Below are 25,196 nucleotides of genomic sequence, written 5' to 3' on the forward strand. Positions count from 1 at the left end.
CACACGCACACGCACACGCACACGCACACGCACACGCACACGCACACGCACACGCACACACACACACACACACACAGGCTTTGTACACAGGAAAAGGGGAGCACACAGAGGAGCCCCAGGAAAATCACAAGCTCTGTTCAATTGACTACTTAACACGTCCAGAGTAGACTAGGGAGCTAGCCTAGCACTGTGCTGTGCCTTGGATGATACCACTCTATAGAATATAAGAGAGCCTTTGCAAACAACACTTGCAAGCTGGTTCATCTGAACTTAAACAAGGCTAACTGGCTCAGCTGGAGCATTAGCATTGATTTCTTTGAATCTGGCTGTGAAACCCCTAGCCCCCAGGTGGTTTACACCATGCCCAATCTCTGTTCACTACCCCAGAACTGACCAGGGGGGAGTTGAGGGTTGAAGCCCTTTCCCGCTGGGACGAGTCGATGAACAATCTTTACCAGCATTTTACCGGCTGACGCCCTCCCATTATCTCAATAATGCATGGAGTTTGTGTGGACTGTCTGTCACTCAGGCCCTGCAGTCATTACTGGCAAGTAACATGCTGACTACACTGTTGATTTTGTCCATCCACACAAGATGCGATCAGGACACGCAGGTTGAAATATCAAAACGAACTCTGAACTTGGGGACAGTTCGAAACACATGAAACACTAATGGAAATGTTGATAGCTAGTTTGCTGTTGCTAGTTAATTTGTCCTGGGATATAAATATTAGGTTGTTATTTTACCTGAAATGCAAAATATCCTTTTTTTTCAAGGATCTTTGTAGAATTTGGACCAATTTTGAGTCACACAAAATCTTGTGTTACTCTATGTAACCCTCTCACAACAGGCTCAGATAAATCAATACAGTAGGTATGGTGAAAAGGACACTCTCAGTATATATTAAACCTGGTGTGACTTAACTCGCTTGGGAAAAACCAGAGAGACCAGAGTTCTTACCTACAGAATATTTATACAGAAAATAATGAATAATGAATGATGAATGATACACTTGCATACAATCTGCAATACACATGACACAATACAATTTTAAGACAGCCTAAACCTGAACCGAAACCCGGGTGCTAAACTACAAATGTTTGCTGACGCAGTTGGAGCGCCAACAAACATTAGGCTAACACACGGTTTCTTAGAAACCCCTTGAAATCAACAGTTCCACGGCCGTTGCCTATTTGGAATCTAATTAGCAGAAAGTGCCCTGCATGCATTCGAAAACTGTCCCAACATATTTAAAGTAACAGTGCATAATAATTTAACCAACATAGGCCCAACAGGGCAGGCTGTAGTAAAACGTAGAGTTTATGAAAATAAAAGAAATCTGATTAAATGTATACAAAGTATACAAAATATACATCCACATATTATTATTATTATTTAACCATAGTTCCAAATACATGTTTTAACAGGGGATTATATCTACTCTGACAATGAATCCACAGATAAACGTGGAAACCTAGTTCGTTTCGAGTAATCTGTACTCCTTCAGTCTTCTTCTATGGGCTTTATATGGTGGTTGGCAACCAACTTTAAGGTGCATTACCACCAACAACTGGACTGGAGTGTAGACCTCAGTTCAGCTTTCAATCACCCGCATGGGTATATGCTCCTAAAAACCAATGAGGAGAAGGGAGAGGCGGGACTTGCAGTGCATCCACCGACAAAGTGCCCAGAGCAGGTGCAATTTGGATGGAGGCTCAGTTCAAGACAAAGCAAACTTATAACCCCTGGCTTGTCAAGCAAAATTCAAAGACTGGAGGGATGGAACTAGAAAAATAATAGGTGGAATGTACAGTAACATCCTCTGCCTCCAACGTAAAAAAAAGCAACAAAGAACCCTCAGAAAAAAGGTTTTTGAACATTCCCAAACCAAGGCCCATTTAGTGGCAGCAAGCATTGTAGACAAGTCTAAAGAGGACACCTTAACACAGGTTGTAGTTAATGCTCAAAATAAAAGCACAGACACTACAGCCAGAGTCTTCAGAACAGCTTACAAGGAGGCTAAACGTCACAGACCCACTCACAGTTTTGAGCAACAACTTGACTGTCATGCTGGAACGCAAGAGAGGAGTAGCAACAAGGCTCCAGGCCCTCTTTCTTAATATAACTGTTTGGCACTGCTCGGCACACAGGCTTGAGCTCACAGTAGGAGATGTGGTAAAAAAGATGGGAGCTATCATTCATTTAAAAAATAATTATGGACAAGCTATATGCGCTTTATAGCGTATCCAACAAAAAATGGAGCTGAGGAAGTGCACAGAAAGTTTAGACATTCAGCTGTGCAAAATCGGCAGGATGTTGGACACTAGATGGGTGGCATCCAGTTTTAGAACTGTAGAGCCTGTGTGGAAAAATGACCCGGCTCTTCACAAGCATTTCATTACTGCAGCTGAGGAAGCCTCCCGCGATGGTGTATCCCGTCAGAGCTATAGTGTCCTTGCCATGCGCATATCCTCGCATAAGGTTTGTTAACAATCTAGGCCTTATGTGTGATGCCCTTCAAGAACTATCTGAACTGTCACTCATGCTCCAAAATAGAGACTGCACAATTATTACTGCACACAGGGCAGTCACCAGGGAAGCGAGGGTGTTCAGTGCAATTGCAGAGCAGCAACTCAGTCAGAGAGTGATTCAGGAGAACTCTTTCCAAGGAGTCAAACTGAATGGTGGAAGACCCAGTGACAGTCCTTAATCAGAGGGAGTTTTTCAAGAGTTTGGCGAGGAACATGGAGGCTGGCTGCTGACGGGCTGGTCCTGGGGCTGGCTGAGGGTCAATCTGATCCTCTTCTTCCAACTCACTGTCAGACTCCGAGTTGACAGAGACATGATCCTCATATTCTGAAAATGATTCATCTTCCAAAGTGGAAGACACTCCTTCCATACTAGCTTCTCTCTCTGCAAAAAGTATTTCTGAAGCCCACTGAGCAGAGATTCTTTTTGCCATACTGATTGATTGTAGTAAGGAGCCACACATGCAAAGCTATTTATTTGTTGTGTCCCTCCCCCAATTTGCACCTGGGTATGGGAAAATACAGATTTTTTTTTTTATAATGTATCGAAATAATGTAATGTACTGTAACATTGTGCAGGTTGGCGCAAGACATTATGTAGTTTCACACACTACAAAGGGTAAAAGCGGGAGACAGGCAGACAGGCAGAGAGACAGACAGGTTATTGGTGCTATGTTGAAACAGCAGGCCCAGGGAGGAGGATGGCAGAGTGAAACAAACATTTTTGTTTAATTTTACTTGTTTTCACCTACACACACACTTTCCCACACTTTTATTACCCTTGGGTCCAGTGGACCCGGACACCACAAACTGCATGTGATATAAATGTGTAGGAGTGTGCACAGTGTGCAATCAATGAAAATGTGTTATTTTACGTGTTCTTCACAGAAAATGAGCCAATGTGTGCAACTTCTGTTTGTGCCTCTACTCTACTGCTCTATGACATTACGGAAATGTGATTATATGAATGCAATGCTTTATTATAAAGGAGTTTGTAACATTTTTACGCATTCCAGTAACTCAGAACTCCCCAGGTCACCCCCCTCTCATGCTCACTGTTTGTTCCGACACCTCCCGATTTACAAATTAAGCACTGGGTACCGGTTATCCCGAATTGAACTCAGAGTTGACCAAAGTTACCTCGGTAACTCCTCAAACCTGATTCGTAGTATAGGGCTCTGGAGATGTAGTCTGTTGATGATTGGTTCAGGGCCAACATCAGATTGGCATGACATCTTTAGGAGGAAGAAATCAGAGTGGACCAAATTATAGTTGGCATAGGGGCACTTTCACACACACACCTTTACCTGGCACTGACTATCTCTATACAAATATTCACTGTGTGAATGTACACACACACACACACACACACACACACACACAAAACACACACATTTTAAATACTTAAATCCACCAATCAAAATAAGATTAAAAAAGGATCCAAACATTTCAAAGGTCCCTGCATGCATGGACACTCAAGGATACAGAAAACACATCCTTCTCCAAACAGCTAGGCTGCCAACGACAGCTGAAACAGAGCAGTACCTAGCCAACTGCTTTGCCCTAGTTTTTCTCAGGCCCGCAATCTGGAGAGACCACACACTGCAAGCCTGCGTACGTGGCCGAGACTGCCAAATATCAGTGCCACCAGCTTGCACCTACACGCGAGGCTGTCCAAGCGTGCCACAAGGGGCTTGTATTTAAAAAAAAACTTGTCTGCAAAGGCCTGCTCCACGTAGCCATCAAATGAGCAGCCCACTTCCAAAATGAGCACCTCCCACTGGCCTCCCCCCACAACGTTTGGCACACAGGAAAACACATAATCAACATCAAACTAGCTTCCTCTTCCACAATAATGTTTATGGATGTGTGCTGTTGGTGAGACTACCTGTCTCACCTTGCTGACTATCAGGTTGACAAGGCAGTCATGTCAAGCAATTAACAAATGATTGTATGAACAGCAACCATTCACAACATCGGCAACAGACTCCATTACATTTGACTCATGTAGAAAACAAAATGGATCATGGTTTGCAGGGTACCAGAGTACAAGGTAATATGTTGTTGGTAGAACTTTCAGCCTCTCAAAAATGTTTTCTTGCCTAACATCATTATTTGGAAACGGTATATTGATGATATTTTTGTTCTATGGAGGGGTGATGCAAAACAGCTCCAGGCATCCATGCTTTTCTTAACTCCTGTTCTGAGCATCTGAGATTTACTATGCAATCTGATACACAAATCAGTTTTCTTGATCTTCTGATCTTGTGTGAAGATAATGTTCTATACACTGATCTTTACAGGAAACCTACTGATCCTAACAGTTTGTTGAGGGCTGATAGATGTCACCCACTTCCCTTGAAAAACAGTTTGCCCTACAGCCAATTCCGTCGAATCAAAATAATTTGTAAAAAACAATCAGATTTCGACAGAAATATGGCTGAGACGCAAAGAAAATTCAAGGAGAGGGGTACAAAAACGGTCAGATTAATACTGCCATTGAGAAAATTCAAAACAAAACGAGACATGACCTTTTTCAAGGTCAGTCTCGCAAAAATAAGCACTCTTGTGTTCTAACTACCCGCTATTCAAAGTGCTCTGAACAAATTAAGGAAATTGTTCACAAACATTAGCACATTCTAAGATCCGATGATAGTATCGGTAATGTGTTTTCGGACCTTCCCTTGGCCGTATTCTCGCGGGGCAGAAACCTCAGAGATCAATTGGTAAACTCTGGTTTACCACCCCAAGATATCCCTGCACAACGTCTATTTGCGCCCCTACTGGATGGAAACTACAAATGTAACGGCTGTGCTCAATGCAATGGCACTTATATATGTAGATCCTTCAAACACCCCCAGACAGGGAAACAGATTAAAATCAAAGGTGTTATCACGTGCTTCACTAAGGCAGTTATTTATCTTATAACTTGTCCTTGTGGTAAAAATGATGTGGGTAAAACAAAGCGCGAATTAAAAGTACGAATCTCGGAGCATCGTAGCACCATTAGGTGCAGAAACGCGGCTTACCCAGTTGCGGCCCACTTTTTGGAAGAAAACCCTTCGATTTCGTCTCTACGTTATATTGGCATCGAACATGTCACCCTCCCTAGGAGAGGGGGTGACCTCGACTATTTATTGTTAAAACGAGAGGCTGCCTGGATCTTTAACTTAAAGACCCTTGCTCCCTTCGGTCTCAACGTAGACTTTGATCTGAAGCCATTCTTGTGATTATTCTGATTTTGCTATTGTAAATGTTTGTAAGCTTATGTAGCCAAATTGTATCTATGATCGTACGCTATCCATTTATGTTTTTTGTATGCTATTTTAATATATGAGAATTAACCAATGATATCAGGCCACACCTGGGCATGATTACAGACACCTGTGTGAGTCTTTTGACACTATATAAATAAGTCTCGCAGTGTTTGTCATTATACCCTGATGAAGACAGCTTGTCTGTCGAAACGTTGGACATAAATATTTTTGCATCTGAGCTCCTATAGTGTGCGGCTCTCCTTTATTTTTTAAGTGTTCTACTCCGCTAGCCAGCACCTCGCCTAAATAGGTGTGCGTTTCTTTCGCCTCTAGAACTTTCAGCCTCGCTTTAACAGTAAAGGTGAGTATGTCCTTGCCAATGGCAGCATTCTGGTACATGGAATGGGAGAGTGGTCATTACAGTCCAGAGCAGCGAGTTTCCCCTGAAGCCTCAGGCCAGTCCAGTGCTGCAGTAGCTGCATCTGTCTGATACCGAGGAATGTTGTCCTGGATGTAGGATGAGATGTTCCATCATGGGTGACAGAAGTCTCCACAATTGCATCAGAGGCAGTCACTGGCTCGGTTTGTGTTAATCTGAGCTGCATTCCAGTCTTCTTGCACAGGTTGTTGAGATCAGGCCAGTCTGACCAGACTCCAAAGCCCACAGCACGAGTGTCCAGTTTTCCATTGGCCCTCCTCCTGAAGCCCAGGAAGTTGTCCTCAGTGGCCTTCTTCCTCCGTATGTCCAGAAGGAGGAAGGCTCTGGCTAACTCCCTAACTGTCACATCGTCACTGTTGAGCATATTCAACAGGTGAGTCAGTGTGGTAGCAGTGTAAATCCACTCAACATTCGGGACACCCAAACCCCCATCTCTTTGGCTCAGGAAGAAAATGTCACGTGTGGTATGTGTTTAAGCATAGCCACTTTCTCACCACTTGAACAGTTGTGTTATTATTTTCCCTCAGAGCGTTCTGTGGGATATGCACATTGGCAAACTGTGTCTTTCATAGAACACTGCATATTTTGTGTCTTTCACTTCCAGCCCAGACCATTTCAAAAAGTAATTTGTGCGAGGGAGCATGTCTTTGATAACAAAGTCATCAGCTTACCCCTGTACTGGGTTCGGTAACCACACATGGGCTGGGACACACTGGCATAGCCATTTCAGCTACTGGTTGATGGCTAGGATGAAGTTAACCGGACTCCATTGCCCACCTTGAGTGGGATTGGAACAGTCAGCTGCTTCCCACAGATAACTTGGAGAAAAGAGCTGTTGTACACATCGTATATAATAAGTCTTGGGAAGTTGTATTTCCTCATTACACCATGTGACAAAGTACTAAGGTCGAAAAACACAGTGTCAAACTTTGTGGATTCATGCTTGAAGTCATCAGTTCCAGTTTTTTGGCAGACAATGCATGTACTGTCTGCCTATATATACACCTGTTGTTTGGGAGAGAAAATGCTTGTATCTTCAAGCCATGGTAGAATCTTGGGAGAAAGCTTTTCATGAACACTTTATTTTTTATTTAACTAGGCAAGTCAGTTAAGAACAAATTCTTATTTACAATGACGGCCAACCAAAAGGTAATTTATTGTCAGAGGGCAAGAGGGAGATGTCTCTCCATGTAGATGGATCCTCTGGAACATTGTATTTTGGGTGTATTCTGTGGATAAGAGCACCCTTCCATGAGTCAGGTACCTTTAATCTGATCCACTTGCCTTGTTTGGTATGGAAGTCAAAATATTATCTACCTCCTTAAGGGTGAAATTGCATGTCTCTGGGAAATAGTCTAGTCATACCATTTCCATAGTTTCACACCAAGGGGGCATGGCCTTGGTACACTATCAGGCAGGGCTTGGCATTTGTCATTATAGTAGTTCTGTACATTAGCAACATTACTATACTGGGCGGGAGGCTGGGGTATGCACTATTGTTCAATTTAGTTTAAATCACTTTAGATTTACGATGTTGCCATAGGTATGCCAATTTCTCCCGGCATACCTGTTTCTGATGGTTGAATGGTATCCCAAAAATCCTGCGCTGTCTCCTCCGCTGGGTGATCCTCGCGTGTAAGGAACTTTCTCAGGATCCGTGCAACATATTTCAGGAGGGGAGCACCGAAGGGTATCCCGTCCCAAAGTTTTGCATAAAGGATGCCGTTCTTGTAGAAAGCTCCATTCAGAATAACCGCCAATTTATTCAATTTCCCTGGATCCCCAAAGGAGATAAAGTTTGTATTCTCCTGGAGCAGTTTAGTGTTTAGGCTTTTTCTGAAGGCTCTTTCTTGAGTCTGGAATTGTCTCCATTCATGTTGCGACAGCCGATATTCATACTCTGAGAAATCTGGCCCGCTAACCCCGCCCGCCAGGTGAAATGGGGACGGGTCATGAATATTCCATTGCTGCTGGTAGACTCGGCCAGTGGATAGGGCTTGTTTGAATGCCGATTTTAGCTTTGCGACAAGGCACATTTGTACCGAAAGTGTTCAAAACATCATCGGACCTTTACTGCATTAACGGTGGCAGTTACAACGTGCATAAGTTATATTGGTAAATAACCATGTTTTGGCACTGAGCTGGGAAAGGAAAACCTAGTCAGTTGCACAACAGGATGCATTCAACCGAAATGTGTCTTCTGCATTCATCCCAACCATCTATTCCATTCCAGCCATTACAATGAGCCTGTCCTCCTATAGCTCCTCCCACCAGCCTCCACTGATATCTAAGCATAGCTCTTGAGCTGTCTGTATCCTCTTGACTGGTGGTTCTAAATATGCTTCTCTGCATCTGTGCTAAAATATGGGTAAACAATTGAAAGGAATGTGAGTCTTATTCAGTACATTTAGTAATTGCTTGCTTTTCTCAAGTCTAGCCACCTTGCCAGCAGGCATGCCAGCTAAGATAGCTAGACAAGCTACTCTAACTTGATTGATGTGGATAGTATTACAGAGAAACACCAAAACATGTTTGTTTAATTCATTAATCAAGAAGGAATCAAAAGACTACATAGCTTGATCAAATTAATTTACAAAATCCCTCCTGCGTGTCCTGCCCATTCCCAGCAGCTAAAATGAAATTAAACGCTGTGTGTGTCACTCAACACGCTCTCTACTCAATGTCTAGCATCTTGCCTAGCATATCTTTGCTCCATGTAGGAACCACTTACTAGAGAAAATATGAGGACTCTTTGCCTGGTCCGGTCAGTGTGCCCCCTCAACAGTGGCAATAGGGAGAGAAGTGTAAGGAACTGGTACTCATCTGGTACAGATAATTATGAATTCAGTTTAGTAATTAGTTAAGACTTAAGTTAATAATTAATTTAACACACTCACTCACACACATGCCTGCATGCTTACAGGCTCTTTCATTATAGTGTGTTTTGAGCTCTGTCACTCTTTAATGAATAGGTTTTGTATCAGGAAAGATACCTGGTGCTATTCATACCTATATCCAAGAATGCCTGAGTGAAAAGATTGTGAACCACTGCAATAACAATATAACTTTTTAATGACAAACAAACCATTGTTTGGCAATGAAAATTCCCAGCTAAATTGGAAGGGGTCTCTATGGATGTAAAAAAAAACTCTACCCCCATATTTACACAGGCAATCAATAGACACATTTTGTCTGACCCAAGAGTCTAAGAGCATCTGATTATACAGCATAAACTTGAAAACTAACTTCAGAGCATCTATTTGATGTGGATGAGCTTTTGAATGCAACAGAAATCCAATGTACTTCTACACAAGTATAGTCCAGGTGGTCAGCAGGGGAGGCTTTGGATTGGTTGGCCTATAGGCTTTGATTTGTGAGTCTGGGCCAGAGTATACACAATATTCCTCATGTAGAGCACTCGACAAGCCACTGGAAAGTATTGTAGTGCACTACATGGGAAATACACCATTTGAGACAAGTCCAGTGAAAAATTGAACCTAGCTTTCCATGTGGGTTCCGTACATGTATGTGACAACAAGTGTCCCGTACTGGAAAAAAGAAACCCAGTCTAATTTTATTTGTAACGTGCGCCGAATGCAACTGGTGTAGACGTAACTTTGAAATGCGTACTTACGAGCCCTTTCACAATGATGCAGAGTAAAACAAATAAATATAGAATTAAGCTATATAAAGGGAGTACCAGATCAACTTGTAGGGGTATGAAGTATTTGAGGTAGATATGTACTGTACATATAGACAGGGTATAGATAATAATAATAGAAGTCAAAAAGGAACAGAGTAGCAGCAGCGTATAAGATGAGTGTGAAAGTACAAAATGTGTGTGTGTGTGTGGGTGGGTGGATGGGTAGAGTCTTGTGAGTGGGCATAGGGTCAGTGCAAAATAGAGTCAATGCAGATTGTCTGCATAACCATATGATTAACTATTTAGCAGTCTTATGGCTTGGGGATAGAAGCTGTTTTGGAGCCTGTTGGTCCGAGACCCGAGGCTCCGGTACCGATTGCCGAACGGTAGCAGGGAGAACAGCCTATGGCTAGGGTGGCTGATGTCTTTGGCAATTTTTCAGCCCTTCCTCTGACACCGCCAGGGATGTGTTGGGCCATCCGCACCACCCTCTGTAGCGCTTTGCGGTCGAGGGCGGTGCAGTTGCTGTCACGTATGCTCTCTCTCCGGCGCTCCAGGTCGCCATGCTCCCACGCCTCAGCCAGATCGACAGGTTCCCGCACTTTAGATGACCGGTCCACTCCTGATCCCCGGGATCGTCATTTGGTCGGCGTCCTGCAGCTGGGGCCGCGCATCGGGGAGGGGTTATTGTCACGTGTGCTCCCTCTCCGGCCTCTAGGTCACCAGGCTGCTCGTTATGGCGCAGACCTGTCACCATCGTTACGCGCATCAGCGCATAATGACGCTCACCTGTTATCCATCACCTCCTTGATTACCTGCCCTATATATGCCACTCCCTTTGGTTCCTTTCCCAGGCGTCATTGTTTCTGTTTCATTTTCCTGTCTGTGAGTTGTTCGTGTTTCTTGTTTTGTTCATGTTCGTTTATTTCTTAAATTATTCACTCCCTGAACTTGCTTCCCGACTCCCAGCGCACACGTTACAGTTGCCATACCAAGCAGTGACGCAGCCAGTCAAGATGCTCTCATTGGTGCAGCTGTAGAACCTTTTTAAGATCTGAGGGCCCATGCCAAATCTGTTCAGCCTCTTGAGGGGGAAGAGGCGCTGTCATGCCATTTTCATGACTCTGTGTGTATGTGTGGACCATGTCCTTAGGGATGTGGACACCAAGGAACTTGAAGCTCTCGACCCACTCCACCACAGCCCCGTCAATGTAGATGGGGCATACTCGCCCGCCTGTTTCTTGTAGTCCACAATCAGCTCCTTGGTCTTAATGACAATGTGGGAGAGGTTGTTGTCCTGGAACCACACTGCCAGGTCTCTGACCTCCTCCCTGTAGACTGTTTCATCATAGTCGGTGATCAGGGGCCCCTGGGTTGAGGATGCTCTGATGAAAACATAACTGCTGAAACGTGCTAGCCTGCCCGGCCACAAATAAAAAGGGGAAAAGAGGTGACGTCTTTTTGGAGTGTCGTTATTTCCCAATGTTCTTGAATTTGGGATTTCATTTGAACCCCGCGTTGAGGGTCAGCGTGGCAGTGTTGTTGCCTACCCTCAGCAACTGGGGACGGCTTGTCAGGAAGTTCAGGATCCAGTTGCAGAGGAAGGTGTACAGTCCCAGGATCCTGACCTTGGTGTTGAGTTTGGAGGGTACTATGGTGTTGAATGCTGAGCTGTAGTCAATGAACAGCATTCTCTCATAGGTATTGTTCTTGACCAGATGGTAGAGAGCAGTGGGAAGTGCAATTAAGATTGCGTTATCTGTGGATCTGCGAATTGGAGTGGGTCCAGGGTGTCTGGGATGATGGTGTTGATATGTGCTATGACCAGCCATTCAAAGCACTTCATGATTACAGATGTGAGTGCTACGGGACGATAATGATTTAGGCAGGTTACCTTGGAGTTCTTGGGAACAGGGGCAATTTGGTAGTCAGCTTGAAACAGGTTGGGATTACAGACTTGGACTAGGAGAGTGACATGAAGTGACACCGAAGAGACCCGAGCATGTTCCCACTACCTTCAGAGCAGAAAACAGTATATACTGTTCTACCCGCCCAGTCACAGTCCAGTACCTTAATGTTGTCCACTAAAAGCCTGTGTTTAGCAGCAGAAAACATACACATATTAGGAAAAAAGTACCATTCCAACTACAAGGGCTGTTTTTGATGTCAACAAAGTCCAGATACTCACTGACTGGAAGGCAGTAGATAGAGGAAAGCTTTTAGGTGTATATTTGAAGTAAAAACTAACGCTGTAAACATGACGGCTCTTTGAAGTGCTAGTTGATATTCCTCTGGCCAACTTTTAACAGAGCCGTGTTCCACAATAACATTTCTGGCCCAGAAATGTCAACCTGACAAAATGAGACAGGAGGCTTGTGAAAATGTTTACGGTTGATCGTTCAAGAATCTTGCACAACACTCAAAAGATTTATATGAAACAGCAAATTAGCATACTGAGTGTTCAAAACAGAGCCTTAAGCCAAAATCCCACAGATAATAAAACTAAAGTGGATTTAAAATACTATAATTCAACAAATAGCACAAACCTAAACCGTTACAAGCCTCGCTGCTAAATTCGACATCAACTTTTTTTGAGAGAGAAAAAGTACAAAATATAAATAAATCGTAAATATGTGGCTTCAAGCAAGCACTGCCACAACAACCATTCAGATAACACACCCCCAACAATAATTACCTCTTCTGTCTGTTCATAACTGACTGTATCAAGATTAGACGTTCTGTCCTCTAATGTATCATATCATAATACCTCTGGATAGCATTACAGCATGTGACGCGCTCTACTTTGCTTCAGGATCTACACATCTGTTCCTATCTACTGTACTGTACTGTACTGTACTGTACTGTACTGTACGCTTCATGACAACATAAAAATGCTCTAAAAACGTTCTTGGAACATTATTTCAACAAGAAATAGTGACTGCACAAGATTGTTGTTCTATTAAAGAAACTTTAATAGAACACTATTTCAACATACAGGACGACACAAGACAATTAGCCGTAGTATATTGGTCATATATTGGTCATATACCACAAGCCCCCGAGGTGCCTTATTGCTATTATAAACTGGTTACCAACGTAATTGAGCAGTAAAAATAAATGTTTTGTCATACCCGTGGTATATGGTCTGAAATACCAAGGCTGTCAGCCAATCAGCCAGCATTCAGGGCTCGAACCTCCCAGTTTATAATTAGCGATTAACCACACTTGCTGTCTGAGATAAAATTAACAGTAGGTAGTCTCCCAGAACATGAATGGGAAACTGTTGGCTATTGGCTACATTATAGTTTGTTAACCGTTACCTCCATGTGTCCCTGCTGCTCCGGGCTCCTGTCTGATACATATCCAAAGTGGCAACCGATCCCCGGCACTGTGCCGGGACGAGAACTCCATCCTCCTTTTTCTCTTCCTCTCTCTGTCCCTCTCTCCTCTACTCTCTCCCTCCTGCGGATGTTGTTTGCTCAGCTGTTCCCCTCTCTGACCGCATTTATCCCGGGCGAGTTGTGCAGCTTAACACTGTTAATCTGTGTGTGTCTGTGTGTGTGTGCATCCTCAGCATCCTCTACTCTGAATGGCCCCCCACTATGCTTCTGTTCCTTTACCAGAAACACCCTGATCGGAGCAGCACACTCACACGCACACACAAGCACGTACACACACGCACACACAAGCACGTACACACACGCACGCACGCATGCACGCACGCACACACACTATGAGGTCAGAGTCAGGCATGTCGAAGACACAGTGAGTGTGAGTAACCCTGATTGAAGGGTCATATAACTCTTATGTACGTGTCATAACAGTCTAATGAACACTCATAGGAACAATGTAAAACTGTGAGTAGACATACTGCATAACCTCACCAGAGAGCAACCAGCAGGGCTCCAATAATAAAGCATTAACTGAAGGTGGGTGGTCATTTGGGGATGGGGGGAGTTAGGGAAGCATCAGGAGGTGGAGGAGGGACCCTCACCTCCATTTTCCATTGGGCTGGCAGCTGGTTTATGGTGGTGGTAGTCCCAGGGGAGTGAGGGAGTGGGGAGGAAACCTCCCTCTAGTCCCATCCATCAGGTCAAACAGGGGTCACTCAGGGCCAAGGTCTCTAATGCAGATAACTCACTAGGCCTAGCTACAAAATGGATTTGTGACCTGCCGGGTATCACATGGACATCTACAGACAATTTATCTACCTATCGATATGAGAACAGAGCAAATGAAGCACAGGCAAACAGCGAAAGTCCAAATCAAATTATCCCACAGGAGCACGACACTGCTCTATCAGTTCCATCTCTCCAATATACCCCCACTCCCACCAGCTACCAGCCTCGGAGCCAATCCCCAAGGCAGGGTCAATGAGCTCCAGGTCCAGCAATACCATCCCCTAGACACCCAACAAAGTGAAACAAATGACTCATCTCACCCCCTTTAAAGAAAACACTTTGAAGGCACTACTAACATTTATACCACGGAGGGAAGAAAATGGACGGCAGGTATCTTTGAGCCTAAGTGTTTGCTTTGTTTTTCTTGCCGGTGAATGTTTTAGAGTTATCCATCATGGCTGCCAATGAGAGGTATGATAGGACAGGTTCTCCTGCCGATTCCTTGCTTGGGAGGCGGTGGAGGGTGGTGTGTGTGTGTGTGTGTGTGTCCCTGGCCCACAAGGTAGTGTAGAGCAAAATTCTGTGTTACTAGGAAACAGCCTTACAGGCTCACTTGAACGTTGGATCGATTTGCTTCAAGGCTAAAAAGTCAGAAGATCAGAAGCTCAAGCTAGCCAAAGACTGCTGAAACTAACTAAATAAGCCAAACTGTGTACTTCGTGACCCGTGAGAAGAGTCTAGGTAATTGGAGAACTGTGTGCATTTGTAATTTTGGTGAACTACTCCTTTAAATGTACACCCCAACCACTTGGCCAATCAGAACAGGTTTTAACCTGATTATTAAAAAGTTCAGCGAGTCAGCCAGGTTAGTGGTGTGACAAGAATTTAACACTCAATCTTTTCTGGAAGACCACTAACGCCTTAAATGATGACGTATTACGATGCAATGGCCTCTCCTCACTTTTAATTGAGACTGATAGAGGGAATAGTATTACCCTCTGTTCACCAAGTTAACTTTCCGCATTAGGAGTTGAAGGAGTTTCCGGGAGATTCTATCAGCGTGGCAATTAGGATTAAAGAAAATGCTTTCAAAAGAGTAACACTCTCGGAAGCCCTATAAAGAAGGGAAATGTCAGTCAATCAAACGTGTTTTGATGTTTTGCGCATGTTACCAATCTAAATGTCCACTGAAAAAATACACTCCTGCATGCATACATGAACAAACAAATACACATTTTCAGAGTCGTGTCAAGCATTGTGAGAAATGATTGACAAATCAAACTCTTGACTTATTCCACATTTTGTTGTGTTACAGTCTGAATTCTAAATTGAAAAAATAGAGTGTAAGCCCGGTGGTTTACATACACTTAGGTTGGAGTCATTAAAACTCGTTTTTCAACCACTCCACAAATTTCTTGTTAACAAACTATAGTTTTGGCAAGTCGGTTAGGACATATACTTTGTGTATGACACAAGTCATTTTTTCAACAATTGTTTACAGACAGATTATTCCACTTATAATTCACTGTATCACAATTCCAGTGGGTCAGAAATGTACATACACTATGTTGACTGTGCCATTAAACCGCTTGGAAAATTCCAGAAAATGATGTCATGGCTACAGAAGCTTTTGATAGGCTAATTGACATAACTTGAGTCAAATGGAGGTGTACCTGTGGATACATTTCAAGGCCTACCTTCAAACTCAGTGCCTCTTTGCTTGACATCATGGGGAAATCAAAAGAAATCAGCCAAGACCTCAGAAAAAAAATTGGAGACTGCCGCAAGTCTGGTTCATCCTTGGGAGCAATTTCCAAACGTCTGAAGGTACCACGACCATCTGTACAAACAATAGTACGCAAGTATAAACACCATGGGACCACGCAGCCGTCATACCGCTCAGGAAGGAGACACGTTCTGTCTCCTAGAGATGAATGTACTTTGGTGCCAAAAGTGCAAATCAATCCCAGAACAACAGCAAAGGACCTTGTGAAGATGCTGGAGGAAACAGGTACAAAAGTATCTATGTCCACAGTAAAACGAGTCCTAGGCCGCACAGCAAGGAAGAAGCCACTGCTCCAAAACCGCCATAAAAAGCCAGACTATGGTTTGTAACTGCACATGGGGACAAAGATCGTATTTGGAGAAATGTCCTCTGGTCTGATGAAACAAAAATAGAACTGTTTGGCCATAATGACCATCATTATGTTTGGAGGAAAAAGGGGGAGGCTTGCAAGCCGAAGAACACAATCCCAACCATGAAGCACGGGGGTGGCAGCATCATGTTGTTGGGGTGCTTTGCTGCAGGAGGCACTGGTGTACTTCACAAAATAGATGGCATCATGAGAAAGGAATATTATGTGGATATATTGAAGCAACATCTCAAGACATCAGTAAGGAAGTTAAAGCTTGGTCGCAAATGGGTCTTCCAAACGGAAAATGACCCCAAGCATACTTCCAAAGTTGTGGCAAAATGGCTTAAGGACAACAAAGTCAAGGTATTGGAGTGGCCATCACAAAGCCCTGACCTCAATCCTATAGAACATGTGGGAACTGAAAAAGCATATGCGATCAAGGAGGCCTACAAACCTGACTCAAATACACCAGCTCTGTCAGGAGGAATGGGTCAAAATTCACCCAACTTATTGTGGGAAGCTTGTGGAAGGCTACCCGAAACGTTTGACCCAAGTTAATCAATTTAAAGGCAATGCTACCAAATACTAATTGAGTGTATGTAAACTTCTGACCCACTGGGAATGTGATGAAAGAAATAGAAGCTGAAATAAATAATTCTCTCTACGATTCTGATAGTACTATTACAATTCTCTATTATTCTGACATTTCACATTCTTAAAATAAAGTGGTGATCCTAACTGACCTAAGACAGGGAATTTTTACTCTGATTAAATGTCAGGAATTGTGAAAAACTGTGTAACGGCAGCCTTCCTCCTCTTCACGAGAAGAGAGGGTGTAACAGGGATCGGACCAACACGCAGCGTAGCCAGTGCTCAACATGTTTAATAAAACGATAAACAGTGAACACTTACAACGAATACAAAATAACAAATGTGGCAAACAGATACAGCCCTATCTGGTGCAGAGAAAACACAAAGACAGGAAACAACCTCCCACAAACCCCAACACAAAACAAGCCACCTATACAGTGGGGAGAACAAGTATTTGATACACTGCCGATTTTGCAGGTTTTCCTACTTACAAAGCATGTAGAGGTCTGTAATTATTATCATAGGTACACTTCAACTGTGAGAGACGGAATCTAAAACAAAAATACAGAAAATCACATTGTATGATTTTTAAGTAATTCATTTGCATTTTATTGCATGACATAAGTATTTGATCACCTACCAACCAGTAAGAATTCCGGCTCTCACAGACCTGTTAGTTTTTCTTTAAGAAGCCCTCCTGTTCTCCACTCATTACCTGTATTAACTGCACCTGTTTGAACTCGTTACCTGTATAAAAGACACCTGTCCACACACTCAATCAAACAGACTCCAACCTCTCCACAATGGCCAAGACCAGAGAGCTGTGTAAGGACATCAGGGATAAAATTGTAGACCTGCACAAGGCTGGGATGGGCTACAGGACAATAGGCAAGCAGCTTGGTGAGAAGGCAACAACTGTTGGCGCAATTATTAGAAAATAGAAGAAAATAGAAGAAGTTCAAGATGATGGTCAATCACCCTCGGTCTGGGGCTCCATGCAAGATCTCACCTCGTGGGGCATCAATGATCATGAGGAAGGTGAGGGATCAGCCCAGAACTACACGGTAGGACCTGGTCAATGACCTGAAGAGAGCTGGGACCACAGTCTCAAAGAAAACCATTAGTAACACACTACGCCGTCATGGATTAAAATCCTGCAGCGCACACAAGGTCCCCCTGCTCAAGCAGGCGCATGTCCAGGCCCGTCTGAAGTTTGCCAATGACCATCTGGATGATCCAGAGGAGGAATGGGAGAAGGTCATGTGGTCTGATGATTCAAAAATAGAGCTTTTTGGTCTAAACTCCACTCGCCGTGTTTGGAGGAAGAAGAAGGATGAGTACAACCCCAAGAACACCATCCCAACTGTGAAGCATGGAGGTGGAAACATCATTCTTTGGGGATGCTTTTCTGCAAAGGGGACAGGACGACTGCACCGTATTGAGGGGAGGATGGATGGGGCCATGTATTGCGAGATCTTAGCCAACAACCTCCTTCCCTCAGTAAGAGCATTGATGATGGGTCGTGGCTGGGTCTTCCAGCATGACAACGACCCGAAACACACAGCCAGGGCAACTAAGGAGTGGCTCCGTAAGAAGTATCTCAAGGTCCTGGAGTGGCCTAGCCAGTCTCCAGACCTGAACCCAATAGAAAATCTTTGGAGGGAGCTGAAAGTCCGTATTGCCCAGCGACAGCCCCGAAACTTGAAGGATCTGGAGAAGGTCTGTATGGAGGAGTGGGCCAAAATCCCTGCTGCAGTGTGTGCAAACCTGGTCAAGAACTACAGGAAACGTATGATCTCTGTAATTGCAAACAAAGGATTCTGTACCAAATATTAAGTTCTGCTTTTCTGATGTATCAAATACTTATGTCATGCAATAAAATGCTAATTAATTACTTAAAAATCATACTCCGGCGGCTCCGGCGCTGGACGAGGACACCACTCCACCATTGTCTTTGTCCCACTCCTTAGCGTCCTTTGAGTGGCGACCCTCGCCGCCGACCTTGGCCTAGGAACCCTCACAAAGAGCCCCATCAGACTGAGGAGACAGCTCCGAACCGAGAGGTAGCTTAGGACAGAGAGGTAGCTTAGGACAGAGAGGTAGCTCAGGACAGAGAGGTAGCTCAGGACTGAATGGCAGCTCATGACTGAATGGCAGCTCATGACTGGAGGGCAGCTCATGACTGGAGGGCAGCTCATGACTGGAGGGCAGCTCATGACTGGAGGGCGGCTCATGACTGGAGGGCGGCTCATGACTGGAGGGCGGCTCATGACTGGCGGGCGGCTCTGGCAGCTCCTGACTGGCTGGCGGCTCTGGCAGCTCCTGACTGGCTGGCGGCTCTGGCAGCTCCTGACTGGCTGGCGGCTCTGGCAGCTCCTGACTGGCTGGCGGCTCTGGCAGCTCCTGACTGGCTGGCGGCTCTGGCAGCTCCTGACTGACGGACGGCTCTAATGGCTCGGGACTGACGGACGGCTCTAATGGCTCGGGACAGACGGGCGGCTCTGACGGCTCGGGGCAGACGGATGGCTCAGATGGCGCTGGGCAGACGGATGGCTCAGATGGCGCTGGGCAGACGGATGGCTCAGATGGCGCTGGGCAGACGGATGGCTCAGATGGCGCTGGGCAGACGGATGGCTCAGATGGCGCTGGGCAGGCAGATGGCTCAGATGGCGCTGGGCAGGCAGATGGCTCAGAAGGCGCTGGGCAGGCAGGCAGCTCAGACGGCGCTGGGCAGGCAGGTAGCTTAGACGGCGCTGGGCAGGCAGGCAGCTCAGACGGCGCTGGGCAGGCAGGCAGCTCAGACGGCGCTGGGCAGGCAGGCAGCTCAGACGACGCTGGGCAGGCAGGCAGCTCAGACCTGCTGAGGCGCACAGTAGGCCTGGTGCGTGTTGCCGGAACTGGTGGTACCGGTTTGTAGACACCACCTCAAGGCTAGTGCGGGGAGCAGGAACAGGGCATACTGGACTCTCGAGGCGCACTATACACCTGGTGCGTGGTGCCGGAACTGGTGGTACCGGGCTGGAGACCACAGGGAGAGTGCGTGGAGGAGGAACAGAGTTCTGGAGACGCACAGGAAGCCTGGTGCGTGGTGTAGGCACTGGTGTTACTGGGCTGGGGCGAGGAGGTGGCGCCGGATATACCGGACCGTGAAGGCGTACAGGAGCTCTTAAGCACCGAGCCTGCCCAACCTTACCTGGTTTAATGCTCCCCGTAGCCAGGCCAGTGCGGCGAGGTGGAATAGCCCGCACTGGGCTGTGCTGGCGAACCGGGGACACCATGCGTAAGGCTGGTGCCATGTACACCGGCCCGAGGAGACATACTGGAGACCAGATATGTTGAGCCTGCTTCATGGCACCTGGCTCGATGCCCACTCTAGCCCGGCCGATACGTGGAGCCAGGATGTACCGCACCGGGCTATACACACGTACAGGAGACACCGTGCGCCTTTCCGCACAACACGGTGTCTGCCCGTACTCTCGCTCTCCACGGCAAGCCCGGGAAGTTGGCGCAGGTCTCCTACCTGACTTCGCCACACATCCCCTTTAGCCCCCCCCCCCCCCCCCAAGAAATTTTTGGGGTTTCTTCTCGGGCTTCCTGGCCAACCGTGTTCCCTCATAACACCGGTTCCCCTTCGCAGCTGCTTCCGCTCTCCTAGCTGCCTCCACCTGTTCCCATGGAAGGCGATCCTTACCAGCCAGGATCTCCTCCCATGTGTAGCAACCCTTTCCGTCCAACACCTCTTCCCAAGTCCATTCCTCCTGGTACCACTGCTGCTGCTGCTGCCGCTGCTGCCCGTTGCTACGCTGCTTGGTCCGAGATTGGTGGGTGGTTCTGTAACGGCAGCCTTCCTCCTCTTCACGAGAAGAGACGGTGTAACAGGGATCGGACCAACACGCAGCGTAGCCAGTGCTCAACATGTTTAATAAAACGATAAACAGTGAACACTTACAACGAATACAAAATAACAAATGTGGCAAACCGATACAGCCCTATCTGGTGCAGAGAAAACACAAAGACAGGAAACAACCACCCACAAACCCCAACACAAAACAAGCCACCTATATATGATTCCCAATCAGAGACAACACAAAACACCTGCCTCTGATTGAGAACCATATTAGGCCAAACATAGAAACAGACAAACTAGACACACAACATAGAATGCCCACCCAGCTCACGTCCTGACCAACACTAAAACAAGCAAAACACACAAGAACTATGGTCAGAACGTGACAAACTGAGTTTAAATGTATTTGGCTAAGGTGTATGTAAACTTCCGACTTCAACTGTTGATTTTTTTGTCACCCATCTACAATACTCCATAATGACAAAGATAAAACATGTTTTAGGATTTTTTTTTAAATGTATTGAATATGAAATACAGAAATATCTAATTTGCACAAGTATTCACACCCTTGAGTCAATACTTTGTAGAAGCACCTGTGGCAGTTATTACAACGGTGAGTCCTTCTGGGTAAGTCTCTAAGAGCTTTACACACCTGGATTGTGCAACATTTTTTTCTAAATTCTTCAAGCTCTGTCAAATTGGTTGTTGATCATTGCTAGACAACCCTATTTAGGTCTTGCCATAGATTTTCAAGTAAATTTAAGTCAAGACTGTAACTCGGCCACTCAGGAACATTCACAAACATTCAATGTCTTCTTGGTAAGAAACTCCATTGTAGATTTGGCCTTGTGTTTAGGTTATTGTCCTGCTGAAAGGTGAATTAACCTCCCAGTGTCTGGTGGAAAGCAGACTGAACCATTTTTTCCTCTAGGACTTTGCCTGTGCTTAGCTACGTTCAATTTTTTATCCTGAAAAACTCCCCAGTCCTTATTGATTACAAGCATACCCATAACATGATGCATCCACCACTACGCTTGAAAATATGGAGAGGTACTCAGTAATGTGTAGTATTGGATTTGCCCCAAACATAACACTTTGTATTCTGGACAAAAAGTGAATTGCTTTGCCACATTGTTTGCAATATTACTTTAGTGCCTTTTTGCAAATATTGGAATATTTTTATTCCGTGAAGGTTTCCTTCTTTTCACTCTGTCAATTAGGTTAGTATTGTGGAGTGTTGTTGATACAATGTTGTTGATCCTTCCTCAGTTTTCTCCTGTTACAGCCATTAAACTCTAACTGTTTTAAAGTCACAATTGGCCTCATGGCAAAATCCCTGAACGGTTTCCTTCCTCTCCGGCACCCGAGTAAGAATGGACGCCTGTATGGTTGTAGTGACTGGGTCTATTGAAACATCATCCAAAGTGTAATTAATAACTTCACCCTGCTCTAAGGGATATTCAATGTCACTTTTTTTTACCCATCTAACAATAGATGCCCTTCTTTGCAAAGCATTGGAAAACCTCCCTTGTCTTTGTGGTTGAAATTCACTGCTCGACTGAGGGACCTTACAGATAATTGTATGTGTGGGGTACAGAGATGAGGTACTAATTCAAAAATCATGTTTAACAATATTGCACACAGAGTTTTATTTTACCGTTATTTAACTAGGCAAGTCCGTTAAGAACAAATTCTTATTTTCAATGATGGCCTAGAAACAGTGGGTTAACTGCCTTGTTCAGGGGCAGAATGACAGATTTTTACCTTGTCAGCTCGGGGAATCGGTCTTGCAACCTTTCAGTTACTAGTCCAACACTCTAACCACTCAGCTACCTGCCGCTCCATAGTGAGTTCATGCAACTTAATATGTGACTTGATAAGCACATTTTTACTCCTAAACTTATTTAAGCTTGTCATAACAAAGGGGTTGAATGATTATTGACTCATTTCAGGTTTACATTTTTTATTAATTTAATAAAAAAAATCAAAAACATAATTACACTCTGACAATGGGGTATTGTGCGTAGGTCATTGACACAAAATCTCAATTGAATCAATTTTAAATTCAGACTGTAACACAACTAAATGTGGAAAAAGTCAAGGAGTGTGAATACTTTCTGAAGGCACTGTATGTCTCCGTCTCTCTTGGCGCCATGTCCTCACTCTCTCTGCTCCCTCTCGCTCTTTCTCTCTCTCTCTCCTTTCTCTGTATCTGTTTCCGGCTCCCCCTTCCTCTCCTCCCCTGCCTTTGCTGCAGTGCAGATGTAAGTAAACCCTGGAAATCCTCCTCATCACCCAGAGCAAATACCATCTGTGGCGGGTTAGACCTCAATCCCCCAAACCTCCATCAACAGTTACATACTGTATGTTGTTATCTAGGACAGCCTAAGACACTTTCGTGGAGGGAAAATACAACATAAAATGTAGTTTTGTGGGATGTTACTGGACCACTGTGCTGTGTTGTCATTGAAATGAAATGGGTTCATGTAGGGTTAATTCTTCTGGGCAGGTTAATGAGCAAAGAGCCTAAGGGTAAATCTCAGGTTTAGAGGGAGTATCGACCGGACAAGAGTGGTCCAGGTGGAAGCATTAGCACCTAACCACAAGGGCCACCATGGGCATGCTTTGGACGAAAACAGATATCAAACTTCCACAACCAAACTTGCAGAACCCAAAACATAACAACAATGCTTTAGCCATCGATGCAGTGATGGAAATTATTAGGGAAAGATTTATTCCAATCTTTTCATCCAACGAATCAATCATGGACACTCCACAGTTGTGGCTGCTTTGCGTGATGTATTGTTGTCTCTACCTTCTTGCCCTTTGTGCTGTTGTCTGTGACTAATAATGTTTGTACCATGTTTTGTGCTGCTACCATGTTGTTGTCATGTTGTGTTGCTAACATGCTGTGTTGTCATGTGTTGCTAACATGCTATGTTGTTGTCTTGGGTCTCTCTTTATGTAGTGTGTCTCTCTTGTCGTGATGTGTGTTTTGTCCTATATTTATATTTTATGTATTTTTTTATTTTTTATCCCCGTCCCCACAGGAGGCCTTTTGCCTTTTGGTAGGCCATCATTGTAAATAATCATTTGTTCTTAACTGACTTGCCTAGTTAAATAAAGGTTAAATAAAAAAATGTAAAATTAAAAGGCGAATGACATACAAAGATGACCTCTGATGACCTCAAAGTTATTACATGCCTATGACTAGATCGAAAAGTAATTTAGGGAACCAGTAGCTACAGTATGTTAGCACAGTGATAACATAATTTGAGTAGGACCATAAACACTACTGTAGTACCATTAGGAGAAAGGATTCTGTGAATTTGTTATCTGTCCGACATCGAGCACAAAGGCAGAAAATGAGTGGACATAGCAGCTTTGTTCCCCCTGTCTAGCATTAAAATATTAATAATTAAAGTGAACAATAAAAGGAAGCAGCCTTGGGAAGAAACTGGGGAGCAGTTTGAGAGGCGCACACAAAGAACAAGCAGCTGCAGGAGGACAAAGAGGGCATTTAATTCCACAGCAGACATAGAAAAACCTCCTCAGTGAAGTTAAGTGAACATGTACACAAAAAGTTAGAGCACCAAAAATGGTGGGCGTCTAAAGGCTTGCTTTGGCAACAGAAGAGCTACAGTGTTGTTACTGGAGTTCATTTCAAGATGAGAAAAAAAGTAAATGTATGGGGGGAAAGGGTGAGAGGAAGAGAGAGAAAGGTAAAGAGAGTTGATAAAGAGAGGTGGTATGTCAAACTTTGCTCAAATAAAGGGCAAGAACAGAGAAAAATATAAGGCATTCCCGAGACATTCTCAGCACTTAGTGCGCCTTTCATACACTGACCAAAATCCCCCTAATTTACAATGCCTGCATTTTTATACCAGCTTTTTCGTATATTGGGGTAGGTGGTAAAAAACATGGAAAAATAAAAGCCACCTGAAGACCTATGATTTCTGCATTTTCACAGACCCTGTAACCAAAATACAGGTATGAATAGTTATCTTCTTTTCTGCATTAATTAATACTTCCATTGTTTAACACCTCTCTATTTTGAACTACAAACAGCCCCCATGGTTTAATAACATCAACCCACTCCTCACCCCTCCCCATTTGCCAGTTACCCACTGATATGTATACTGAACAAAAATATAAATGCAACAATTTCAACGATTTTACTGGGTTACAGTTTATATAAGGAAATTTGTCAATTGAAATACATTCATTAGGCCCTAATCTATAGATTTCATGACTGGGCAGGGGCACAGTCATGGTTGGGCCTGGGAGGGCATAGGCCCACCCACTTGTGAGCCAGCCAATCAGAGTTTTTCCCCACAAAAGGGCTTTATTACAGACAGAAATACTATTCAGTTTCATCAGCTGTCCAGGTGACTGGTCTCAGATGATCCCACAGGTGAAGAAGCCTGATGTGGAGGTCCTGGGCTGGCATGGTTACACATGGTCTGTGGTTGTGAGGCCGGTTGGAGATACTGCCAAATTCTTTAATTAAGGATCGGCATCCCGTCAAGATCGCAGATTTTAGAGTAACAACAAATGTCAGTACATAGAAGTGTCTTATATCGACTGAAAGCTTAAATTCCTTTTAATATAACGGCACTGTCCAATTTACAGTAG

At 44.5% G+C, this 25,196-nt stretch overlaps 1 protein-coding gene across 5 annotated transcripts in view; it reads right to left on the reverse strand.

Moving 5' to 3' along the window:
- The window catches only part of LOC139557207 (kazrin-like), a 350,504-nt gene that overhangs the window by 157,093 nt on the left and 168,215 nt on the right, over positions 1-25,196 (reverse strand). Inside the window, exon 1 of one of the 5 annotated variants that reach the window (XM_071371699.1) lies at positions 13,188-13,448. The exons of the other annotated variants lie outside the window; for them this stretch is intronic. Coding sequence (XP_071227800.1) covers positions 13,188-13,278 — 91 coding nt within the window. The 5' untranslated portion in view covers positions 13,279-13,448. Of the gene's footprint in view, positions 1-13,187; positions 13,449-25,196 lie in introns of those variants that run through there. 5 annotated transcript variants of the gene reach the window in all.

The sequence above is a fragment of the Salvelinus alpinus genome, chromosome 28, assembly GCF_045679555.1.
Source record: "Salvelinus alpinus chromosome 28, SLU_Salpinus.1, whole genome shotgun sequence".
Classification (NCBI taxonomy): domain Eukaryota; kingdom Metazoa; phylum Chordata; class Actinopteri; order Salmoniformes; family Salmonidae; genus Salvelinus; species Salvelinus alpinus.